The sequence below is a fragment of the Osmerus mordax genome, chromosome 3, assembly GCF_038355195.1.
Source record: "Osmerus mordax isolate fOsmMor3 chromosome 3, fOsmMor3.pri, whole genome shotgun sequence".
NCBI lineage: Eukaryota > Metazoa > Chordata > Actinopteri > Osmeriformes > Osmeridae > Osmerus > Osmerus mordax.
The window spans coordinates 22,459,975-22,480,394 of NC_090052.1; the positions used below are offsets into that span (position 1 = coordinate 22,459,975).

The window sequence follows — 20,420 nt, forward strand, 5'->3', positions numbered from 1 at the left end:
AGGTGATGAGCCAATGAATCAACGGAACACATAATCAGCTGGTGGGGCCAGGAGAATTCTGATTAACTGAGTTATATGATTACTGTTGTAGGTTGTGAAACAGGAAAGGGTAAAGAGCACCTTCTCTTTCCCAGCATCCCCATCAGGGACAGACACAGTGATAAGGGCTGGAACAGGCTGTAACCTCCCACACTAATAGCAAACAAGGTACAAATAATTTATTGTAAAAACGTAAGCAGTATGAATATCATTTATACATTGTTGAATGACATCACAAAACACAATAATAATAGAACTGGAAAGGTATTCAGAATATTCTACACAATGATATTAACCTATAATAACCCTAACCTGGAGAAAGCCCTGTGAAGATAGGATGATTAGGTTCTAACCCTTTCTTGGTGAAATAGAAAAAAATACAAATTTGAAGACATCCCAAAACATGAGGTGCAACTTTTCTCACAGTCAGTCAGTCAGTCAGTCAGTCTCACACCGACCTGGCTCCTCAGGTAGGCCCATATAGTCTGTTCCCCCCCTAAAGTCTTTAGCCATGACACCCCTTCCAGTTGGTTCAGTCCTGTGGTTGGTGATGGGGTTCATGGATGTTCCATGTGTGGTTGCTGGGGTAACGAGGGGAAGGCTGGAGAGTGAGAGACATCTGAGTAGGCGGGAGGAGGGCCCTGTGGAGGGAGGAAGACATCTGGCTTCATCTCCACCTGGGGACACAAACATCAGCATCAAGGTCAGGGGTCAGGATCAGGAGAGAGAGTGGAGACTTGCTCTTTTCCAGCTAGTCTATGTCAGATATTACATTTAGTCATTTAAACATTTCATCCAGAGCGACTTACAGTAAGTACAGGGACATTCCCCCGAGGCAAGCAGGGTGAAGTGTCTTGCCCAAGGACACAACGTCATTTCGCACGTCCGGGAATCGAACTTTCAACCTTATGAATACTGGCCCGATTCCCTCACCGCTCAGCCATCTGACTTAGACGTACATATACGCCTGGTGTCAAATTTCCTGCCCATTTTAACAGTGTAAGCGTTGGCGTACCTCGTTGTAGGGTGGCGGCAGGCTGTAGAAGGTGGACACGCTGTAGCGGGGGGGGCGGTGAGGGGCATCGTGGTCGTGGGAGGAGCCAGGCAGGGGGATGACGAAGATGGAGGGGCGCTCTGGTCTGAGGTCATGCTCCAGTCGAGCCTCGCGGATGCGGTGGAACAGCTTGCAGAACGCAGAGCAGCACAGGATGGTGATGCCAAAAGTCAACATGGGGAGGAAGATCCTGAGGGGAGAGGAGAGGAGGGTTAGAGAGCCAAGAGAGGATGGTAGGAGCTACTGCTGGTGAGAGAGAGGGGTAGAAAGAATGGCAGAGACAGAGACAGAGAGAAGGGGAGAGAGAGAGAGAGAGAGAGAGAGAGAGAGAGAGAGAGGGGGGGGGGGGAGAGAAAGAGAGAAAGAGAGTGGTGGAGGAGGCAGGACTCACTCAATGAAACCCATCTTTCAGGGGAGTAGCTGGACCTCAGGAGGACTCTGGGGGAAACAGGAAACATCTTGGTTTAACTCTGCGGCTGTGTGTGTGTGTGTGTGTGTGTGTGAGTGTGCATGGCCAGGTGCTAAACTTCTCCTGTGTCCTGGAGTAACCTCCAGATAAGCCTCCACATCAGTAACAGTGTTCTGTAATCTAAGGAGTCAGGTGGCTGAGCGGTGAGGGAATCGGGCCAGTAATCATAAGGTTGACAGTTCGATTCCCGACTGTGCAAAATGACGTTGTGTCCTTGGGCAAGGCACTTCACCCTACTTACTTCGGGGCAATGTCCCTGTACTTACTGTAAGTCGCTCTGGATAAGAGCCTCTGCTAAATGACTAAATGTAAATCTAACTGGATTACTGTCAGGGGACACAGAATCGATAAACATGCATCAACTCAAAATGACTTCCTGTATGCTTTAAAACTCTGTACACCCAAGCTCACACTTGAAAGACACTTTAGTATGTGTGTGTACATTCTATATGTAGTTGTTGTGAAACGCAAGTTTGGTCCTGTCAGAATGATCGACTGAGACAGGGAAAGTTATCTAACACCCTCAAAGGACGTCTTAGGAAACAGCACAGTCATGATCAGGTGGGTGATCATAAACACAAGAGCCCTTTCCTGTTCCAGAGACTTTCTATAGCTGTCCTTTTCTGCTAATATGAAACCACAGTCAAGTTAGTTTACTAACTTCATCACCATCCTCACTAACTTCAACCTTAGACAAACTGATATCTGGTCATTCTTTTAGTTAAGGTTAAGGTTATAGATGCCTGTTTTACAATGATCCATAACATGTCAAAGATCTTTGTCTCAATACCGGATTGTGCACCTTCATTAACCTGGAACCTGTCTTATATTTTTTATGTAAATTATGTTTTTATTCCTTGAGTCACAGAATTTTAACGGTATAAACGAGACTTTGGTCTCATCAGGCTACTGTTACTGTATAAGTTTAAAACTAAAAGCTCATTTGCTCTGTTCGATTGTTTCTTTCAAACATTCTCCCTCTCTCTCTCTCCGCTCCCTCTCTCTCTCTCTCTCCCTCTCTTTCTCTCTCTCTCCACCACAGAGAAAAGCATTCAAGGCTTACTTTCTCGACAGCCCCCACAAACTCAGCCTTCTACTTTTCTCTGTTCTGCTTTTTCTATCCTTCTCTCTCTCTCTCTCTCTCTCTCTCTCTCTCTCTCTCTCTCTCTCTCTCTCTCTCTCTCTGTCTCTCTCTCTGTCTCTCTCTCTCTCTCTCTCTGTCTCTCTCTCTCTCTCTCTGTCTCTCTCTCTCTCTCTCTCTCTCTCTCTCTCTGTCCTCTCTCTCTCTCTCTCTTTGTATGAGGAACACTCCCACGCTTGCATTTTCCCTCTGACCCACCTCTGTCTCTCTCTCCTTCTCTTGCTAGACAGTGTACAGAATCAATGCATCCAATAACAGCAGACATAGACTGAAAACTCCTAAAAACCGTAGTGTTTATGATAAGGTCAAAACCCAGTAGGCCTGGCGTGTTACTCTTACCTTGCGGGTCACTTCGATGAATCTCGACCTTCAGCTTGAGTTTTGATTGTGTAGGTGTGTTTGTGTGTCTGTGCAAGTGAGCCTTATCAGAGAGAATGTGTGTTAAAAGGGTTAAGGTTCAGAATCAAAGTGTTTATGGCAACACTGAACTATTTAAAGGAACAGTGACAAGCCCACAGTCAAACAGTCAGACTGCACCTCTAACCTGTAGTAACCGAAGGCAACTTGAGATTTTATTGTTGTACTGAAGTTATTCAGATGTGGGTTATTTGCGATGTTGCTAGACAGACCATTCCTTGACTCGGGACCATTGAAACTCTGTTTGAACTCTGCACTTCTAATTACAAGTATGTGTGTTGTAATCGGGGGTTGTGAACTACGAGGTCTTGAAACAAAAAGATTAATAGATGAAAATAGTGAAAAAGCTGATGATGCAATTGGCTGACAAATAAATCAGTCATAATAGTCAGATATGACAAGCAGCTAAACACACAAACAAGTATTCACACAAACACTTATATTCGAAACACTGTTATTTTTTTATTTATTATTTTCTTTTACAAAGCTACATTTCATAATTCTTGAAAAAAAACAAAAAATAAAAAGCAAGAGCATTGATCATTTCAAATCATCTGTAAATATCTGAATATTTTCAACAAAACTGACAAGTCATAAAAAATATTTTTTTATACTGGATACTCTAATTTCATATATGAATTTATCTTCAATAACAAAACACCAAATATATTAGTTCCACAAAATAACATTTGAAATGTAATATATACCCACCTATTGCAAAGTTAATACTGACATTCCCCCAGACTTTTACATTACTGCCAATCTGACAAACCCAACAACAATAGTATCATATCGTTTTACAGTAAAGATATTCCCCATAGTTTGATAATACCAGTACAATCCAAAACCTCGCCCAGGTGGTTTACTGTAAACTACATACCTGTGTTATTCTCTCGTTCTCTAATTTCCCTTTTTCTTATTCTTCCCTTTCATTCCTTTTTTCTTTCTGTTTTACAATTTTTTTCCTTCTTTAATACTTTATTATTTTATTTATATTTATCTCATCCTTGTTATCTTTGTTCCCGTCGTGAAATGTACAGGATTGCAGCCTAGCCTGTTTCACAGTATCCATCCTGAATGTACTCCTCTAACACCACCACTAACACCACCTCTGACACCACCTCTGACAACCACCTCTGACACCACCTCTGACACCACCTCTAACACCACCTCTAACACCACCTCTGACACCACCACTAACACCACCTCTAACACCACCTCTAACACCACCTCTGACACCACCTCTAACACCACCTCTGACACCACCTCTGACACCACCTCTAACACCACCTCTAACACCACCTCTGACACCACCTCTGACACCACCTCTAACACCAACCTCTGACACCACCTCTGACACCACCTCTAACACCACCTCTAACACCACCACTAACACCACCTCTAACACCACCTCTAACACCACCACTAACACCACCTCTAACACCACCTCTAACACCACCTCTAACACCACCTCTAACACCACCTCTGACACCACCTCTAACACCACCTCTGACACCACCTCTAACACCACCTCTAACACCACCTCTAACACCACCACTAACACCACCTCTAACACCACCTCTGGAACCACCTCTGACACCACCTCTAACACCACCTCTGACACCACCTCTGACCACCACCTCTGACACCACCTCTAACACCACCTCTAACACCACCACTAACACCACCTCTAACACCACCTCTGGAACCACCTCTAACACCACCTCTAACACCACCTCTAACACCACCTCTGACACCACCTCTGACACCACCACTAACACCACCACTAACACCACCTCTAACACCACCACTAAGCAGCCTAGCCTGTTTCACAGTATTCGCCAGAGACAGGAAGTCAGAACTTGAACCTGGTACTTAGAACTGAGACATAAACCTGTTTTCAGAAGGGTTTTATTACTTATATTATTGATTTTATGTAAAGCACCTTGAGCTTGAGCACCTTGAATTCTTGTATGAAATGTGCAATATAAATTAAGTATTTGTATTATTATTATTATTATATTCCTTTACACTCAGCAGCTACACCAGCCCCTAAACACTAGCTTCTTGCAACCACATTCTAACAAAACAAGCATTCTCAATGGAATGATTGTTTTTGTATTAAAAAAAAAATAGCAGAGGGCAGAATATGTCTTTAAAAAGGTGAACTACTTCTTTACTCTGTGATCCACTATGAACAGTCAAGCCCCCTGGAATTGTAAACTATCATTCTGTTCCAGTCAGGTTGCAACAGCAGGAACACCTAAATATCAAACTGCTATAATTGATTTTACACTCAAATAAGTGTACATTGTATACATAGCAATTTCCAAATAACCGATTGCAAATGAAATCAAATGTTTCCAAATGGAACGAAAGATAAAATCTGCTTAAGCAGTTACAAAGGGAATTAATTTTCTCACAAAAATCTTTCTCTAAATGTTCTCTCGATTTCCAGCGAGTAGAAAATCCTCTATGTAACAAGACGACTCTCTAACACGGCTGTGCTTCCTAACCCTGGCCCAGGCTGTGTCTCCTAACCCTGGCCCAGGCTGTGTCTCCTAACCCTGGCCCAGGCTGTGTCTCCTAACCCTGGCCCAGGCTGTGTCTCCTAACCCTGGCCCAGGCTGTGTCTCCTAACCCTGGCCCAGGCTGTGTCTCCTAACCCTGGCCCAGGCTGTGTCTCCTAACCCTGGCCCAGGTGTGTTGGAGCAGGGAAATATCTAAAACAGGCAGGACAGGGGTGCACTGAGGACCAGGGTTGGGAACCACTGCCCTAACGAACACCGTCAGAAGAGCGTGTGTGTGTGTTTGTGGTGTGTTTGTGGTGTGTGTGTGGTGTGTGTGTGTGTGGTGTGTGGTGTGTGGGGTGTGTGTGTGTTGGTTTTAACAGGTGGACTCGACGTAGTTCCCTGGGAAGAACCCCCCTTGGCCGTGCAAACACGCCCTCACACCAGCCGTCCTCATTCCTGCTCGTCACGTAGATCACATCCCCCTGCTGGAACGCCAGGTCACCTGGCTTACCCGTGTCGAACTGGTTACAGCGCCACCACTAGGACGAGTGAGGAACTGCAGTCAGACTTACATTTGCTGCACATAGAGCTCAAGCCCAGTTTTGGTTTTTTACTTTGATAGGGAACCAAAATCACACACGCCGCACACACCATACGCAGAATGTGAACAAACACACACAAACACACACACACACCACACACACACACACACAGGAAACAGGCCAATGGACAGTGCTACCTACCTTTTTCCAGGTATTCAGGCGGTGCCAGTGTGTCATAGTCCACCGGGGGAGGAAGGGGTGGCATGATGCCGGTAAAATCCCCCCTCATCATCCAATACCGGTGGAGGGGGCAGGCTTGGGATTTCCAGATCTAACAGGATTGGACATACGTTTTTAAACAACTCTGTGATAGGCTGGTTATCCGATTCTGAATCTAAACCAACCAAAAGTCCGTAGCTTAGAAGACTAGGACCAACTTCCGGTTTGTAATTAGCTACGAGATGCAATGTATACTGAGTACAGCCTGGTGGGCCTTGGGTCATCAAAAGCAATCGATAAACAACAGGAAGTTCATGTCCCGGCTGTTTAAGAGAGAGAAGCATCTTCACACAATACTACGGCCCCTCGCAATCTGATCTCCCTCTACTGCAGCTGAGACTGGCCGCGCCAGCAGCTCCCTAGTTCACCTGGACGCACCACAGCAGAGGCGTTTTAGCAGTGGCAGGCTAGCTAGGGTAGCTGGCTCCCCCTCCAGACCCACACTGGGACAGTGCCCTCCTGTGGCCTGGAGGAGAACAGCAGGGTGACTCTGACCACTTACCCAGGTGCTCCAGCCGGGCAGGGAGGCTGTGTAGTGGCTGAGGGGAGGAGAGGGGGGGCAGGGGGGAGATGGGGGACAGTGGGGGCCATGGGGGGAGGGTATGGAGGGGGAGGTGGGATCATGACTGACAGGTGAACAGAGCAGAGGATTCAATATCTTGTCAATATCTTAGTGCTAGAGATCCTTTTTTGCAATAAATATCAGAAAATATCATTCAATGACACTACCTTTGCATGACTTCTATTGGTCAGACAATGCTCACTCATCTATGATTGGCTGACAGCGCCTCGACACCTTACGTGATTGGATGGTGGGCAGGAAGAGCGAGCGGGTGTAGAGCGAGCGAGAGCTGGGGCCAGAGCGGACCCTGAGCGACACAGAGCGGGCACTGGGAGGGTGGCGGCGCACCCTGGGCCGTCTGGGCTGGGGGGGGCGCTGCCACAGCAGGAGAAGGAGAGAGCAAGGACAAACGAGAGAAAGAAAGAGAGAGAGAGAGAAGTGAGTTAAAGAGAGAAGGAGAATGAGATAAGTAGAGTGAGACGAGAGAGCACAGGATGGAGACAGAGAGAGGAGGAGAAAAGAAGAGAGATGATTGGTGAGAGACAAGAGAATAGTGAGAAAGAGAAAGCAGAAGATGGAGAGAGAGCAGGAGAGAGACAACGAAAGAAAGAAAGAAAGAAAGAGAACTCTCCCAAAGTTGAACAAACATCAGCAGTGACAGTTGCAAGCATGCCATATTTGCATAGACCCACACATTGGTACTAAGGATCCACAGTTCCTCACCCCCTCCATCCTCTCTTACCTTCCTCAGGATCCACACTGGGCGGAGGGGGCGGGGCTAGGAGGTCCAGGCCCTCATTGGCTGGAGGTGGCAGGAAGTCGTCAGACGGGGGGGGCGGGGACGGGGGAGCGAAGCCGTTCTCCTCAGCCACTGAGAGGAGAGAAGCGATGATGTTGTCACAGGCGCCTAGCAATGACTCACTGCCACTTTTGTGTTCCCTGATTGGTCAGAGTGGGGAGTTGAAGCACCACCTCCACTGACCTCGTTCTCTTGGATGAAGCCTGGAAATGAGGCTACACAGAGCAGTCCCACTCAGGCCTGCACAGAGAACAAACCTCTATTGTGTCTTATCTCTGAGGCATCCCTGCGGTTGGCTGTCTTACTTTGACTGACAGCTGAATCGGCCACTCACGTGTCTCCAGAGAGGCGGTGGGCCCCAGGACGGGTGGGGCCGGAGGCGGAGCCGGAGGGATGCAGGAGAGTCCAGCGTGCTGGGGGGGTGGGGCTGGTGCAGGGGGAGGGGGAGGGGCCACAGACGAACCAGGAGCGGGAGGGGGGGGGGGAGGGGGTGGGGGCGGAGCTGTTCCCTCATCCACTTGCGCCTCCGACAGAGGTGGAGGAGGGGGCGGAGCCTCTTCTAGCAGTGTGGTGATGATGTCACATTCAGGTGAGTTTGGCACAATGGGTGGAGCTACAGGTACAGCCTTGCCAAAACTGGACCTGTTCACACACACACACACACACAGGCACACACACACACACATAGATGGACCCACACACAGACACACATACAAACCCACACACATGCATGTGCACAAACACCAAACACACACACACAGGCACACACACAAACACAATTAGTATGAGAACGTGTGTATGGAAACAAGATGTGTGAGAGGACTGTGTGAGGAGGAGAGAGTGTGAGGGGGAGAGTGTGATGGGGAGAGAGTGTGAGGGAGAGAGTGTGAGGGAGAGAGTGTGATGGGGAGAGAGTGTGAGGGAGAGAGTGTGAGGGAGAGAGTGTGAGGGGGAGAGTGTGAGGGGGACAGTGTGATGGGGAGAGAGTGTGAGGGAGAGAGTGTGAGGGAGAGAGTGTGAGGGGGAGAGTGTGAGGGAGAGAGTGTGAGGGGGAGAGTGTGAGGGGGAGAGTGTGAGGGAGAGAGAGTGTGAGGGGGAGAGTGTGAGGGGGAGAGAGTGAGGGGGAGAGTGTGAGGGGGAGAGAGTGTGAGGGAGAGAGAGTGTGAGGGAGGAGTGTGAGGGGGAGAGTGTGAGGGAGAGAGTGTGAGGGAGAGAGTGTGAGGGAGAGAGTGTGTGTTTCCTACCCTGTTGAGCGATCACTGAGGGAGGAGAGAGAAGCTCCTCTGGACAGAGAGGGAGCCACGGGGCACTGGACCGGCTCTGGAGGCTTGGCCCCCCTGCTGCACACACACACACACACACACACACACACACACACACACACACACACACACACACACACACACACACACACACACACTACAGTGACCTTCTGAGTTTGACACAGCAGACAGAACCTGGTGACTTTGTAAGGGCACTGAGCAGAGAGGAAGTGGAAAATGAACTTCCTGTCTGAGTTGTGGCCTTAAGCCAGGAAGTGAAAGATGTAGTGTGCGTGTGAGAAAAATCTGGAAAGGTTAACTGGCAAAAAGAAGAGGAATGTTTCTAAGAGCTGGTGGGTGGTCAGTCTATTATCATGCTGACAGTATCCATACTAACTATGCATGTGTCAATGTTTGTGCGATTTCAAAAGCCTGCATGGTTCAGGAGGCGTGATGTTCAGGAGGCGTGATGGTTCAGGAGGCGTGCATACCTGACACTGCTGCCGTGTTTGCGAGTCGTACTTGTCCTCTCCAGCTGTTTCCCAGAATCCTGTGGGGCAGACAGACATGGTCCGATACTTTACTCATGGTTTCACAGTTTAGTCGTTTAGCTTTTAAAATAAAACTTGAAATAGCATCAGACAGACTCATTCAGTCGAATGGACAAGGTACTTTTGTCTTGCAGTCAGTCAGCTGTACATCTGTATGTGTGTGAGTGTGTGGAGATGTTTGCTACGGTGAGTGTTTGTTGGTGTGTGGGTGTGTGAAAGCATGTCTGTACTGTGAGTATGTGTGTTAGGGTGTGTGTGTGTGGGTGGGGGGGGGGGGGGTAGAGTGTGTGTGTGTGTGTGTGTGTTTCTGATGAGGGCCTGTGTAAGAGCATCAATGCAGAGGCTTAGTGTTGGCAGGACTAATTAGCGCATCTAGCTTTTTTCCCACGGTGAACAATGGCTGGCTGCCTAGGAGTCTGTGTGTAAGGGGCAGAATGTGTGTGTGTGTGTGCATATGTACATGTGTGTGTGTGCGGGTGTGTAGGAGAGGGAATTTGTTTTGTGGTGTGTGTGTAGGAGAGGGTGTACGTGTGTGTGTTTGTGCAAATTAAGGTCAGCTGTACAGCAGAGCTGCTAAAGAGAGACAGACAGAGAGAGAGAGGGACAGAGAGAGAGAGAGAGAGAGAGAGAGAGAGAGAGAGAGAGAGACGAGAAAAAGAGGGCCGGCTGTGGGCAGGGGATGTTGTGTGTGTGTGTTGTGTGTCTGTTGTTCGTGTGTGTTTGTGTGAGAGAGTGTGTGTGTGTGTGGGGGGGGGGGGGGGGGGGAGGAGAAGGACTCTTCTGTGTGATGTGTTTCCATGGAGACCAGGGCCTGTACTCCTGATATAATAAACAGCAGACTGGCAGTATGTAGTATGTTACAGTACATGTTACTGTATTATACTGAGTATAATATACTGAGAAACAAACGTCCGTGGGACCAGGGCACCAGCGCCTCACCTTCATGCCGTGGCCCAGAGCGTCCAGGTGGGAGTAGGCGATAGGGCAGCGGGTGTAGCGGGGCCGAGGCTCCTTGCCCTCGGCCGGGGGCAGGATCTTGTGGCTGCGCGGCACCCTCTTCACCGTGGTGAACGCCCCGATCTCCCTCCGGGCCACCTTCTCTCTGTGCATGTCCACCGTCTGCAGGGGGAGGGGTCAGAGGGGGAGGGGTCAGAGGGGGAGGGGTCAGAGGGGGAGGGGTCAGAGGTGGAGGGGTCAGAGGGGGAGGGGTCAGAGGTGGAGGGGTCAGAGGGGAAGGGGTCAGAGGTGGAGGGGTCAGAGGGGGAGGGGTCAGAGGTGGAGGGGTCAGAGGGGGAGGGATCAAAGCTCAAGGCAGCAGGGACATGGTCAGGGGTCGATTGATGTAGATCCTAAGGTTATTAATTTCATTTGTTTAATCTTTATTTATTTCAGGCAAAAATCTATATTCAGTGGCTGGGAGCCCAAAAGTTAGCCATCTTGTTATGTAGTCTGCAGCGTTTAGGGAGGCAGGTCATTAGTATGCAAAGCCCTGGTATGCCCTGGTATTTAGTATGCAGTTATTGCGTGTCCTAGAAAGTAGCATGCGGTGGTTAGGGATCCTGTCTTGTAGCCAACAGACAATGAGGAGCATCAATCAGAGGTTAGGGACCCAGAGAACACTGGGCTCTTTCATCTCGGCTGCATGGAGAGGCTGAGGTCCCCCACCCTGCCCTGCCCCCCACCCCACCCTGCCCTGCCCCCCACCCTGCCCTGCCCCCCACCCCACCCCCACCCTACCCTGCCCCCCACCCCACCCTGCCCCCCACCCTGCCCTGCCCCCCACCCCACCCTGCCCTGCCCCCCACCCCACCCTGCCCTGCCCCCCACCCTGCCCTGCCCCCCACCCCACCCTGCCCTGCCCCCCACCCCACCCCACCCTACCCTGCCCTGCCCCCCCACCCCACCCTACCCTGCCCCCCACCCCACCCAGCCCTGCCCCCCACCCCACCCTACCCTGCCCCCCACCCCACCCTACCCTGCCCCCCACCCCACCCTGCCCCCCACCCCACCCTACCCTGCCCCCCACCCTACCCTGCCCCCTACCCTACCCCACCCTGCCCCCTACCCTACCCCCCACCCTGCTCTGCCCCCTACCCTACCCTGCCCCCCACCCTGCCCTGCCCCCTTCCCTGCCCTGCCCCCTACCCTACCCTGCCCCCCACCCTGCCCTGCCCCCTACACTACCCTGCCCCCACCCTACCCTAACCCCCACCCTGCCCTGCCCCCCACCCCACCCAGCCCTGCCCCCCACCCCACCCTACCCTGCCCCCCACCCCACCCCACCCTACCCTACCCTGCCCCCCACCCTGCCCTGCCCCCCACCCTACCCTACCCTGCCCCCCACCCTACCCTACCCTGCCCCCTACCCCACCCTGCCCCCTACCCCCACCCTGCTCTGCCCCCTACCCTACCCTGCCCCCCACCCTGCCCACACACACACACTCCAACCACGCAACACACATTAACTGTGTCTCAGGTGACCTGGTTTTGCATGATGGACACAGAGTGTGGAGGAATGTCTGGCACTAGGGTGGCTGGATGGGGCTGGATGAGGCTGGATGGGGCTGGATGGGGCTGTGACAGGGCCACGGTGGCACAGCAGAGGAGAGAATAAGAGGGGGAGGGGGAAAGGAAGGGGGAGAGGACAGGAGATAATAAACCACAGGTGTAAAGAGGTGCTTACCTGTCCGATGAGGTTGACGGAGGACTCCATGTGGAGCAGCTGGGAGGCCTGGGCGTCCAGCAGTTTCAGCACGTTGGTGGCCAGAGTGCTGATCTGGTAGGCCACACTGGCCAGAGACTGGGTGGCCAAGTTCCTAGTCTCCTCCAGCGCCTTGCTAGAGTCAACCCCTGCCTGGAGAGGGAGAAAGACAGTACAGCATGGTTGAGATTTGAGTTCCAGTCTATTTAATATTTATATATTCATTAACTGGCTAATTCATGCGATCATTCAAAAGCACCAGGTGTTTTAGTGAGAGAGAGAGGAGAGAAAGAGAGAGAATCAGAGATTTAGAGATGGGGGGTCAGATGGCTGAGTGGTTAGGGAATCGGGATATCAATCAGAAGGTTCCCGGATCGATTCCCGGCTGCGCAAAATGACGTTGTGTCCTTGGGCAAGGCACTTCACCCTACTTGCCTCGGGGAGAATGTCTCTGTACTTACTGTAAGTCGCTCTGGATAAGAGCGTCTGCTAAATGACTAAATGTAAATTTAGACAGAGAGTACATGGCCGAAACCGGAAGCAACCTATTTCCCTCGAGTGTGTGCGTGTGTGTGCATGCTTGTCTGTCTGCGTGCGTACGTGCGTACGTGTGTTTGTGTGAAGGATGTGAAATTTGAACCCACAACAATTGCTTTTTTCTCAACAAGTCAGAATACACCGCTTCTCCTTCCTGACATGATTTTATAAATAAAAAAACATTGGAGCTTCAGGCGCTTAACATCACATTGCAATCCTGTCCGCGCAAAGCATCAAAGGAAGAAACATGACGGAATTTTTTAGTTGCTCTTGCACAAATTTAAGATAAAAACAGTTCCTTCCACATAAACTCGCGCTGACAGAAATGCTAGACATGCAAACTCAGCCCAATCTAAGGATGCCCACTTCCTGTGCCTGTGCAGGTTCACACGCATGGGCGCGCACACAAACATGGCAATCATTTACACCTACAGTAGGCCTATATAATAAATGTGAATTCTGTCCGCCTCCTATAAGCCTGGGGGGACGTGTCTCTCAATTTATACGGTTGGCAGGTAATCTCCTATATTTTGGTGCGAGTCGTGTGACTGATAGGCTTACTGTGCCGACAGATAAACCGACACAGCGAACATTCTGCAGTTTCACCTCGTTTCACACTTAAGACATTTCCCGCAATGGCTGGCGGCTGACTGACCGTTATGTCAAACTCACCTGCAAGTAGTTGCTCTCACAATACTCGGCCACATTCATCAGGTTGCTGTAGTTGTCCAACAGCGCTTGCCTGGCTGAAGGAGCCTCTTGTAAGATTTTAGTCACTTCATCGGTTAAGTTTTGTTCCTTCATCTTTCCGTGTCGCTCAAGTCCGGTCGGAGAGAAAAGTCAGCAACTTAACATCGATTAAGGATCCAGGGAGACCAGGGAAGTCACTTAGCAGAAGTGGAAACCACTCGACTATAAGTAAGCAGTATTGAATTCCCGCACACTCGAAAAGCAGAAGATGAGAAGTGAACTACTTATTATTCAAAGCGATGTCTGTTTAATAAAGAGGGACATGAACCTTGCAGCATGCACGTTTCTCTCTTTTTCTGCAACGCCTTGACATTTGCGGTTTCGTGCAGCACAGCAACTCAAACACAAGCGTTCAGTGTCGGCGTATCTTCTGCTTTGATGTTAGACTGGTGTCTCTCTCTTGTCACAGGAATCTAACCATCTTCAACAACCCTGCCTAACAAATGTCAGCTTAATTAGTTGTCCTGAGTAACAGAGGTTTTTGTAATTAAGTAAAAATACAAAATGAAATCTAAATAGCTTAAAGGTGACATGACCTGAAAACTTCACATCAGGAGGTTATTTAACATTAATATGAGTTCCCCTAGCCTGCCTTTGGTCCCCCAGTGGCTAGAATTTTCGATAGGTCTAAACCAAGCCCTGGGTGTTCTTCTCCGCCTTTGAGAAAATGAAGGCTCAATTGCTCTGTTTGAAAATCTTCTCCTTGTGATGTCACAAGGAGGAAGGTTAACTCCCCTCTCTCTGCTTTGCCCGCCCAGAGAATCTGGCCCGCCCATAAGAAACTGAGCTACGACCGTGCAAGTGTTTTTATCCTCAAGAGACATCATGGCTTGCAAACAAACGAAGCATTACATTTGCTCAGTTTGGATGTACAAAGTAAAACAAAAATCTTTTTACAGTTCCTTCATCCAAGCCTCTGAAGACCCAGTGTCTTAATTTTATTTTCTCTGGAAATGTGCCAACTTCTGTTGTAGGCGCATTTGTTTTGTATGTCTGCCAAACACTTCAGCCACTACTGTTTCCTCAACTTGAGCTAATACAAAACTGGCCTTGCTGAAATTAAATTCTGGATCAGTACTAACTCTCCTTCGTCCAGCTACTAACCTCGGACAAGTAAGTTAACTAACGCTATATCATTTTGTAACTTTACTGTATATGGTTACCTAGCTTGCTACCTTTAGAATGTGGCTGTAACATTAGCTCTGCAGCTAACAGCTGAGTTACTGTCGCTAATGGAAAGGTAGATAGCATCAAGTATGTGTGTGAATACACATACTGTAACGTGAGTGTTGTACACTTCTTTGTTATTTGGATAACCGTTCTGTGTTGGTGTTATGGCATGCGCGATATCCGCCTTTCCCCTCATTGAAATGACTGAGTGTGTACCTCTGCAAACCAGGGTTATCAGATGAGAATGGGCAAATTCGAGGCATCTTACAGCAACGGGGTTACAGCCATTGCGATACATCCATTGTAAACATTAGCGCATGGTGCCGCCCCTCCGCTCCTCATTAGCATTTAAAGCTACAGACACCAAAACAGCGCGTTCTGAGGAAAGCTCCTTGTGGGACTGCTAGTAGTCGCTGTAATTCTGCACCAAGGCTGAATTTCGGGAAAGAGACTTCTGTTACAGTATTATGGGACCACTAAGGCCTATATAAAAGCATCCAAAAACAGCATGTCATGTCACCATTAAATGGATGAGTATTTTCTGTTGGTTTTTGGTTATATTAGGTGAAACTGCGCCATCTATGGATTAAGGCGCAATGTCGCAGGGTAGCACACATCTCAAAAGAGATGGTTAGTAGTTACATAGGAAGTATCCAATGTACTGAACATAATTTACCAGCCCAACAAACTACATCCAAGTGCACACAACTGCAACCAGTGACGAAGGTTTCCCAGTGAGTCAGGTGGCTGAGCCGTTAGGGAATTGGGCTACTAATCAGAAGGTTGCTGGTTTGATTCCTGGCCGTGCACATGGTGTTGTGTCCTTGGGCAAGGCACTTCACCCTACTTGCCTCGGGGGAACGTCCCTGTACTTACTGTAAGTCGCTCTAGATAAGACCATCTGCTAAATGACTAAATGTAAAAGTGATGTAAGTTTAAATTGTCTAGAATCCTGGTCATGTACACTCCTGAAAACGCATTACGAGTTAATTGGGTTTAATCTCTCATTGTTTAATGTGTGGAAACGTGAGCGTGATCTAAACACGTTAATCTGAAATGTGTTTCAAGGGGAGTAAGAAGGTCAGGTCTAGTACTGGTGTGGTGTGGGCCTGAGGGCCGTCCTGCCCAGCAGCGTCAGGGTGAAAGCTCCAGTCAGGCCTGCGTAGCAGAGCAGGATGACCCAGAGAGCCTCAGCCCTGTCTGGGTCGGACAGTCCGAGGCGGTGGCCTAAACCCAGGTACACCACCAGCCTGATCTCTGCAGCCCTGCGGCCCTGCAGCCAGCAGTAGTACGACCCTGGAACACAGCACGAGCACTTACACACTCAGACACACTCAGATACACTGTTACACACCCAGATACACTCAGATACACTCTTACACACTCATATACACTTTTACACACTCAGATACACTCTTACACACCCAGATACACTCAGATACACTCTTACACACCTAGGCCTAAGCGAGATATAAATACAGCAGATTATCAAAGCCCAGGAGCGGGCGTGGCCTACCTGAGTCTTCCTGGAGGGCGGGGTTCAGGTGGAGGTGGTGGCCTGGGTCGATGAACAGGCGCGGGGTCGTCCTGTTGAGCCCCTCCATGTGCTGGAAGCGGTATATGGGGGACGAGCCCACGTCCCAGGCCACGGCGTGCTGGGGTCCAGCCCCGGGGCAGGCCAGGACCAGGGGGGTGGAGGCTGGGTGGTTGTAGTGGTAGATGGGGATGGAGTCTCTGAGTCCCTGCCTCTGACCGTAGCCCAGGAACTTCCACAGGGCCAGCTTCTGGGGGGGTGGAGGGGGCCTGGGGAGGGGGCAGGGGACCGCGCACCTCCGCACCGCCAGCGTGGCGCCCAGGGCGGGTCCTCCCCCCTCTCGGGTCAGGCCCAACCTCCGGGGGACGGCCCCCGAGTGGCAGGAGACCACGTTGGGGTCGTTGCCTCGGTAACGTACGTGGAGGTAGGGGCTCCGGACGTAGCATAGCCCCACTCTGGTCTGCTCCCCTGCCTGGCCACAGCGGTCACACGGAGACCAGGCCCGGTAACTGGTGAACACCTGCGGGCACAGAAACATGACCAGCTGAGATGTGGACACAGTACAGAGGGTGGTGCTACAGTTAGATAACCATGTGGACACAGTACAGAGGGTGGTGCTACAGTTAGATAACCATGTGGACACAGTACAGAGGGTGGTGCTACAGTTAGATAACCATGTGGACACAGTACAGAGGGTGGTGCTACAGTTAGATAACCACTCTGGACCTGGTAGAGAGCTGGGTGGTTCTGAGACAGGGGGTTCTGAGGCGGGTGGTTTTGAGGCGGGTGAGGCGTGTTCTTCTTCTTCAGCCGCCGGCGTCTCTGCCTGACCTCCCTCCCCTGGAGGACCACCCCCTGGGCCTCCTGCACGTCCACGTCGTAACCATAGAAGAAGTCTCCGGCGGCGGTGCCACAGAGGTAGTGCCCTGAGTCCTCCGGCTGGGCCCTGAAGACTAGCAGGCTGAACAGACGGATGGAGAAGCGCCCTCGCAGGTCTCCCCCACGGCCAACCTCACAAGAGCAGCACTCACTTTACATTTAGTCATGATACACAATATAATCACTGAAATTATCATTTAACAAATCTCAAATAATGTGATAAGGCATAGTGTAGTATGATATAGTTGTGCAATATACTGTAAAATTGTAAGCTATGACATAGTATATAAAGTATAATAACTTCTGTGATACTAAAAGTATTAAAATGTGAGTTCAAATAAATTCCTGCTAGTCCCTCCCCACACACACACATACACACGCACACCTTCTGGGAATCGACCAGGGCGGTGCCGTGCAGGTCTGTGAGAACCTTGGTGGCTCCGCGATCCCCCAGCTCTCTCTGGTAGTACCACACCACCTCCAGGGCCTGCTCCGGCTTGCAGTGGCAGGGAAGCTCCAGGGTCATGCCCGCCAGGTAGGCCGCGTTGTCAAACACCAGGAAGGCCGGGCAGGCGCGGTGCGTGAAGACGTTCTCCCGGTCCTCAGGGGCCTCGAACGCCCCAGCCAGGAGGGGCAGGAGGAGGGGCAGGAGGAGGGGTAACAGGGGCCCCTGGTGTGGGAGGGCAGGCGGGCGGGATAGGAGGAGGAGGACTAAGAGGATACCCAGGGAAGGAGCCAGGTCCAGGGGTAGAGATGAGAGAAGCCCCATCATTCTGATCAACGGGTCATGTTGGATCATCAACATCACTACACACCTCACCTCAAACAACAGGAGGTCAGAGGTCAGACTGGAGATTCCGTCTCATCTAAACTCCTGTCCTGCAAGTCAAATCTGTCTCCAGTCAATTCCTCAGGCAAAGGAATTATTTGTTTACAGTATTATATCCCAATAGCTTCAGTTGAACAGGTGTGTGTATGCCTTTCTCCTCATCTAGTCTGGGTTCTTCCTGTGAATGGTCGCCATGTCACAATGACACTGAGCATTCTGGAATGTCGAAATAGACCAATAACATCTCCCTATGTCATTAAAGGCACACACTGAATTTTTGTAAACATATTTATTGATACGACAAGAAAAGTTTGCTTTATTTTCCCTCCAATTGTTTATAAGGTTTCATAACATACACAGCAATATATTTCAAGCGAAGTAGAGTCTTGTATCCAGGCAGTAGTGTTATTGTTGAGTGGAGTTAGGCTGAATACCATACAGCTGCATCAGGTCAGCTATTCTCTGGTTTGGCTTTTCTGTGTCTCTGTAACCCACCGTAGTTTCACTGCAGCGTTCCTCCTCCCTCCCCCTCCTCTCTCCCTCCCTCCCCCTCCTCTCCTCCTCCCTCCCCCTCCTCTCCCTCTCTCCCTCCCTCTCTCTCTCTCCCTTACTCCCACCGCCCCCAGTTACCCCTCCATGCTCCTCAGCATCATCTATATGCCCTTCCTCTCCTTGTCTCCCTTTCTCCTCTCCTCCGTCACCTCCCAGAGCACCGCTCCTCCCGTGCTCCCCCCGGCCGCGCTGAGCAGCTGTGACCAGCAGGGGGAGCAGCGTCTCACAGCGACCCCTCTCAGAGGGGCTGAGCAGGGCCAGGTTGAGGGAGAAGCGAGGGGTTTGGGTCAGTCCTTCCAAGACCTCCGTCACCCTGCCCTCATCACCGGGCTGAAGACCCTCACACAACACCACCAGGAACTCACCTGGAGGGGAGGATAGGGAGGGAGAAGAGAGGAGAAGGGAGGGGAGCGGAGGAGAGGGGAGGGGAAGACAGGAGGAGAGGACAGGAGGGGATTATTTAAGCAATTTATTTAAATCAACTTCTATCCATCGAGGTCTCTCTCATTTCCTTAATATCTCTTCAGGACGCATCCAGATCAAATCAGCAGAACAAAACTAACAACAACACAGACTTTCGTCAACTTCCCCCGCCGTCCTACCTAGCAGTCCGAAGCCGACCTCTGCCCTGAAGATGTCCCTGAGGGCCGGCCCTCCCAGAGCCAGCAGGAGCCTGTAGCGCCCCCTGCAGGCTCCAGCCAGCTGGCGCCAGCACCTGCTCAGCTCAGACGTGGTCCTGGGCAGGGTCTGGGGGAGGGCACACTCTGAACTCATGGTGGGGAGGTCGTGTTGCTGCCTGGGTGTGTCGGTGGAGGAGGAAGAGAAGGAGGTGGAGGAGGAGGAGGAAGAGAAGGAGGAGGCCAAGGAGTTCCAAGGTTGCTTGCGAGGACCCCCTGCCTTGTCCTTCTTGTCCAGAGGCCTTAGGTGAGAGGCCTGGACAATGTCTCTGGAGGAGTGGAGGAAGAGAAGGAACAGATTTATGGTTAGTGATTCCACATAAGATGGATCTAGATATAGGTCAGTGGTAGAGCTTTTTGAAGCAGATAATATCACAGGGGGCATGTGATATTATCTATCTCAATCTAGCGTTAGCTATCTAAAGGTGAAATCGGTGTGCTTTTACCTAAACTCTTCGTATGATCCAACTTTCTGGTGCAAAGCTCGAAACTTGGCGTCGTTTTCTCTCTGGTACTTCCTGTCCGCCTCGAGGGCACCTTGCAGCTCGCGCTCCAACGCCGAGAAGTTCACGATCTCTTCCGACATCCTGAACGTGCGACTGTTTCGGTCAACTGGTGAAATGTGCAAACACCTCTTTGCTAGCCAGCTAATCAAATTTCATTCGGCTAACTGTTCACCGGTTCCCTGCTAGTCAAAGTCTTGGGATTCACTTGTAATTCCGAAGTCCATTAAAGTTAAATTAGACATAACTAGGGTGGTTAACACCATTGTCATATTCCAAACTTTACCTGATGCCTTTGTGTGTTTCTGCACCGGTCCCTCTCACTTAGTAAACACACGTCTCCATAGCAACCCCGGCTCGCGAGGCGCATCTTGGCCATAAGGCCAGCAGAGGGCAGAATTGCCTAACGTGATTGCCACCACCGTTGTCTTTCGACGCACTTTTGGCAGGACGTTTTAAAATCGCTTTGCATATACATATCCACCTATTTCTGTATGTATCTAGGCCATGCGCTGTTTCTGTGACCTACCAGTTCTCTCTCTCCTTAAATCTGTTAAAACTACAGGCAGGTAAATGAAGACATCACATAGCATGTAAAAATACTTTAGTATAAATGAGATACAATACAGAAGCAAGAGAACTGCATCTATCTGAACAACA

The 20,420-nt window shown here is 50.3% G+C and overlaps 4 protein-coding genes and 1 long non-coding RNA gene across 6 annotated transcripts; all 5 read right to left on the reverse strand.

The window, feature by feature from the left end:
• Positions 1–237: 237 nt before the first annotated feature.
• On the reverse strand, positions 238–3,100 carry si:dkey-283b1.6 (uncharacterized). The gene is made up of 4 exons (XM_067233604.1): positions 3,043–3,100; positions 1,485–1,531; positions 1,055–1,283; positions 238–716 (listed from the first exon to the last, which is right to left on the reverse strand). Exons 2-4 carry the CDS (start codon positions 1,496–1,498, stop codon positions 597–599), a joined length of 363 nt encoding a protein of 120 aa, XP_067089705.1. The 5' UTR covers positions 1,499–1,531; positions 3,043–3,100; the 3' UTR covers positions 238–596.
• A 477-nt stretch (positions 3,101–3,577) lies between these two features.
• Positions 3,578–5,030, reverse strand: LOC136941128 (uncharacterized). Of its 2 annotated transcripts, none has more exons than XR_010876444.1 (3): positions 4,917–5,030; positions 4,399–4,422; positions 3,578–4,205 (listed from the first exon to the last, which is right to left on the reverse strand). It is a non-coding gene; the product is annotated as an uncharacterized lncRNA (long non-coding RNA). The 2 variants fall into 2 exon arrangements; XR_010876443.1 differs by lacking the exon at positions 4,399–4,422 and adding an exon at positions 4,508–4,531 and having other exon boundaries at positions 4,917–5,026.
• Positions 5,031–6,003: 973 nt separating this feature from the next.
• abi3a (ABI family, member 3a) lies at positions 6,004–13,878 on the reverse strand. The gene is given in 14 exon segments (XM_067232627.1): positions 6,004–6,060; positions 6,062–6,160; positions 6,162–6,172; positions 6,377–6,452; positions 6,454–6,506; positions 6,957–7,029; positions 7,031–7,080; positions 7,759–7,887; positions 8,150–8,457; positions 9,060–9,155; positions 9,569–9,627; positions 10,568–10,747; positions 12,312–12,482; positions 13,539–13,878. Coding segments are annotated over 14 exon segments (1,491 nt in total). The 5' UTR covers positions 13,671–13,878; the 3' UTR covers positions 6,004–6,006.
• A 1,995-nt stretch (positions 13,879–15,873) lies between these two features.
• Positions 15,874–17,971, reverse strand: LOC136940567 (Ig-like V-type domain-containing protein FAM187A). The gene is made up of 4 exons (XM_067232757.1): positions 17,585–17,971; positions 17,047–17,331; positions 16,303–16,840; positions 15,874–16,082 (listed from the first exon to the last, which is right to left on the reverse strand). The coding sequence occupies exons 1-4, from the start codon at positions 17,969–17,971 to the stop codon at positions 15,874–15,876; spliced, it is 1,419 nt and encodes a 472-aa protein (XP_067088858.1).
• Positions 17,972–18,186: 215 nt separating this feature from the next.
• Positions 18,187–19,843, reverse strand: ccdc103 (coiled-coil domain containing 103). Its single transcript, XM_067232758.1, has 4 exons — positions 19,704–19,843; positions 19,183–19,526; positions 18,730–18,945; positions 18,187–18,206 (listed from the first exon to the last, which is right to left on the reverse strand). Exons 1-4 carry the CDS (start codon positions 19,841–19,843, stop codon positions 18,187–18,189), a joined length of 720 nt encoding a protein of 239 aa, XP_067088859.1.
• Between the last annotated feature and the right edge of the window lie 577 nt (positions 19,844–20,420).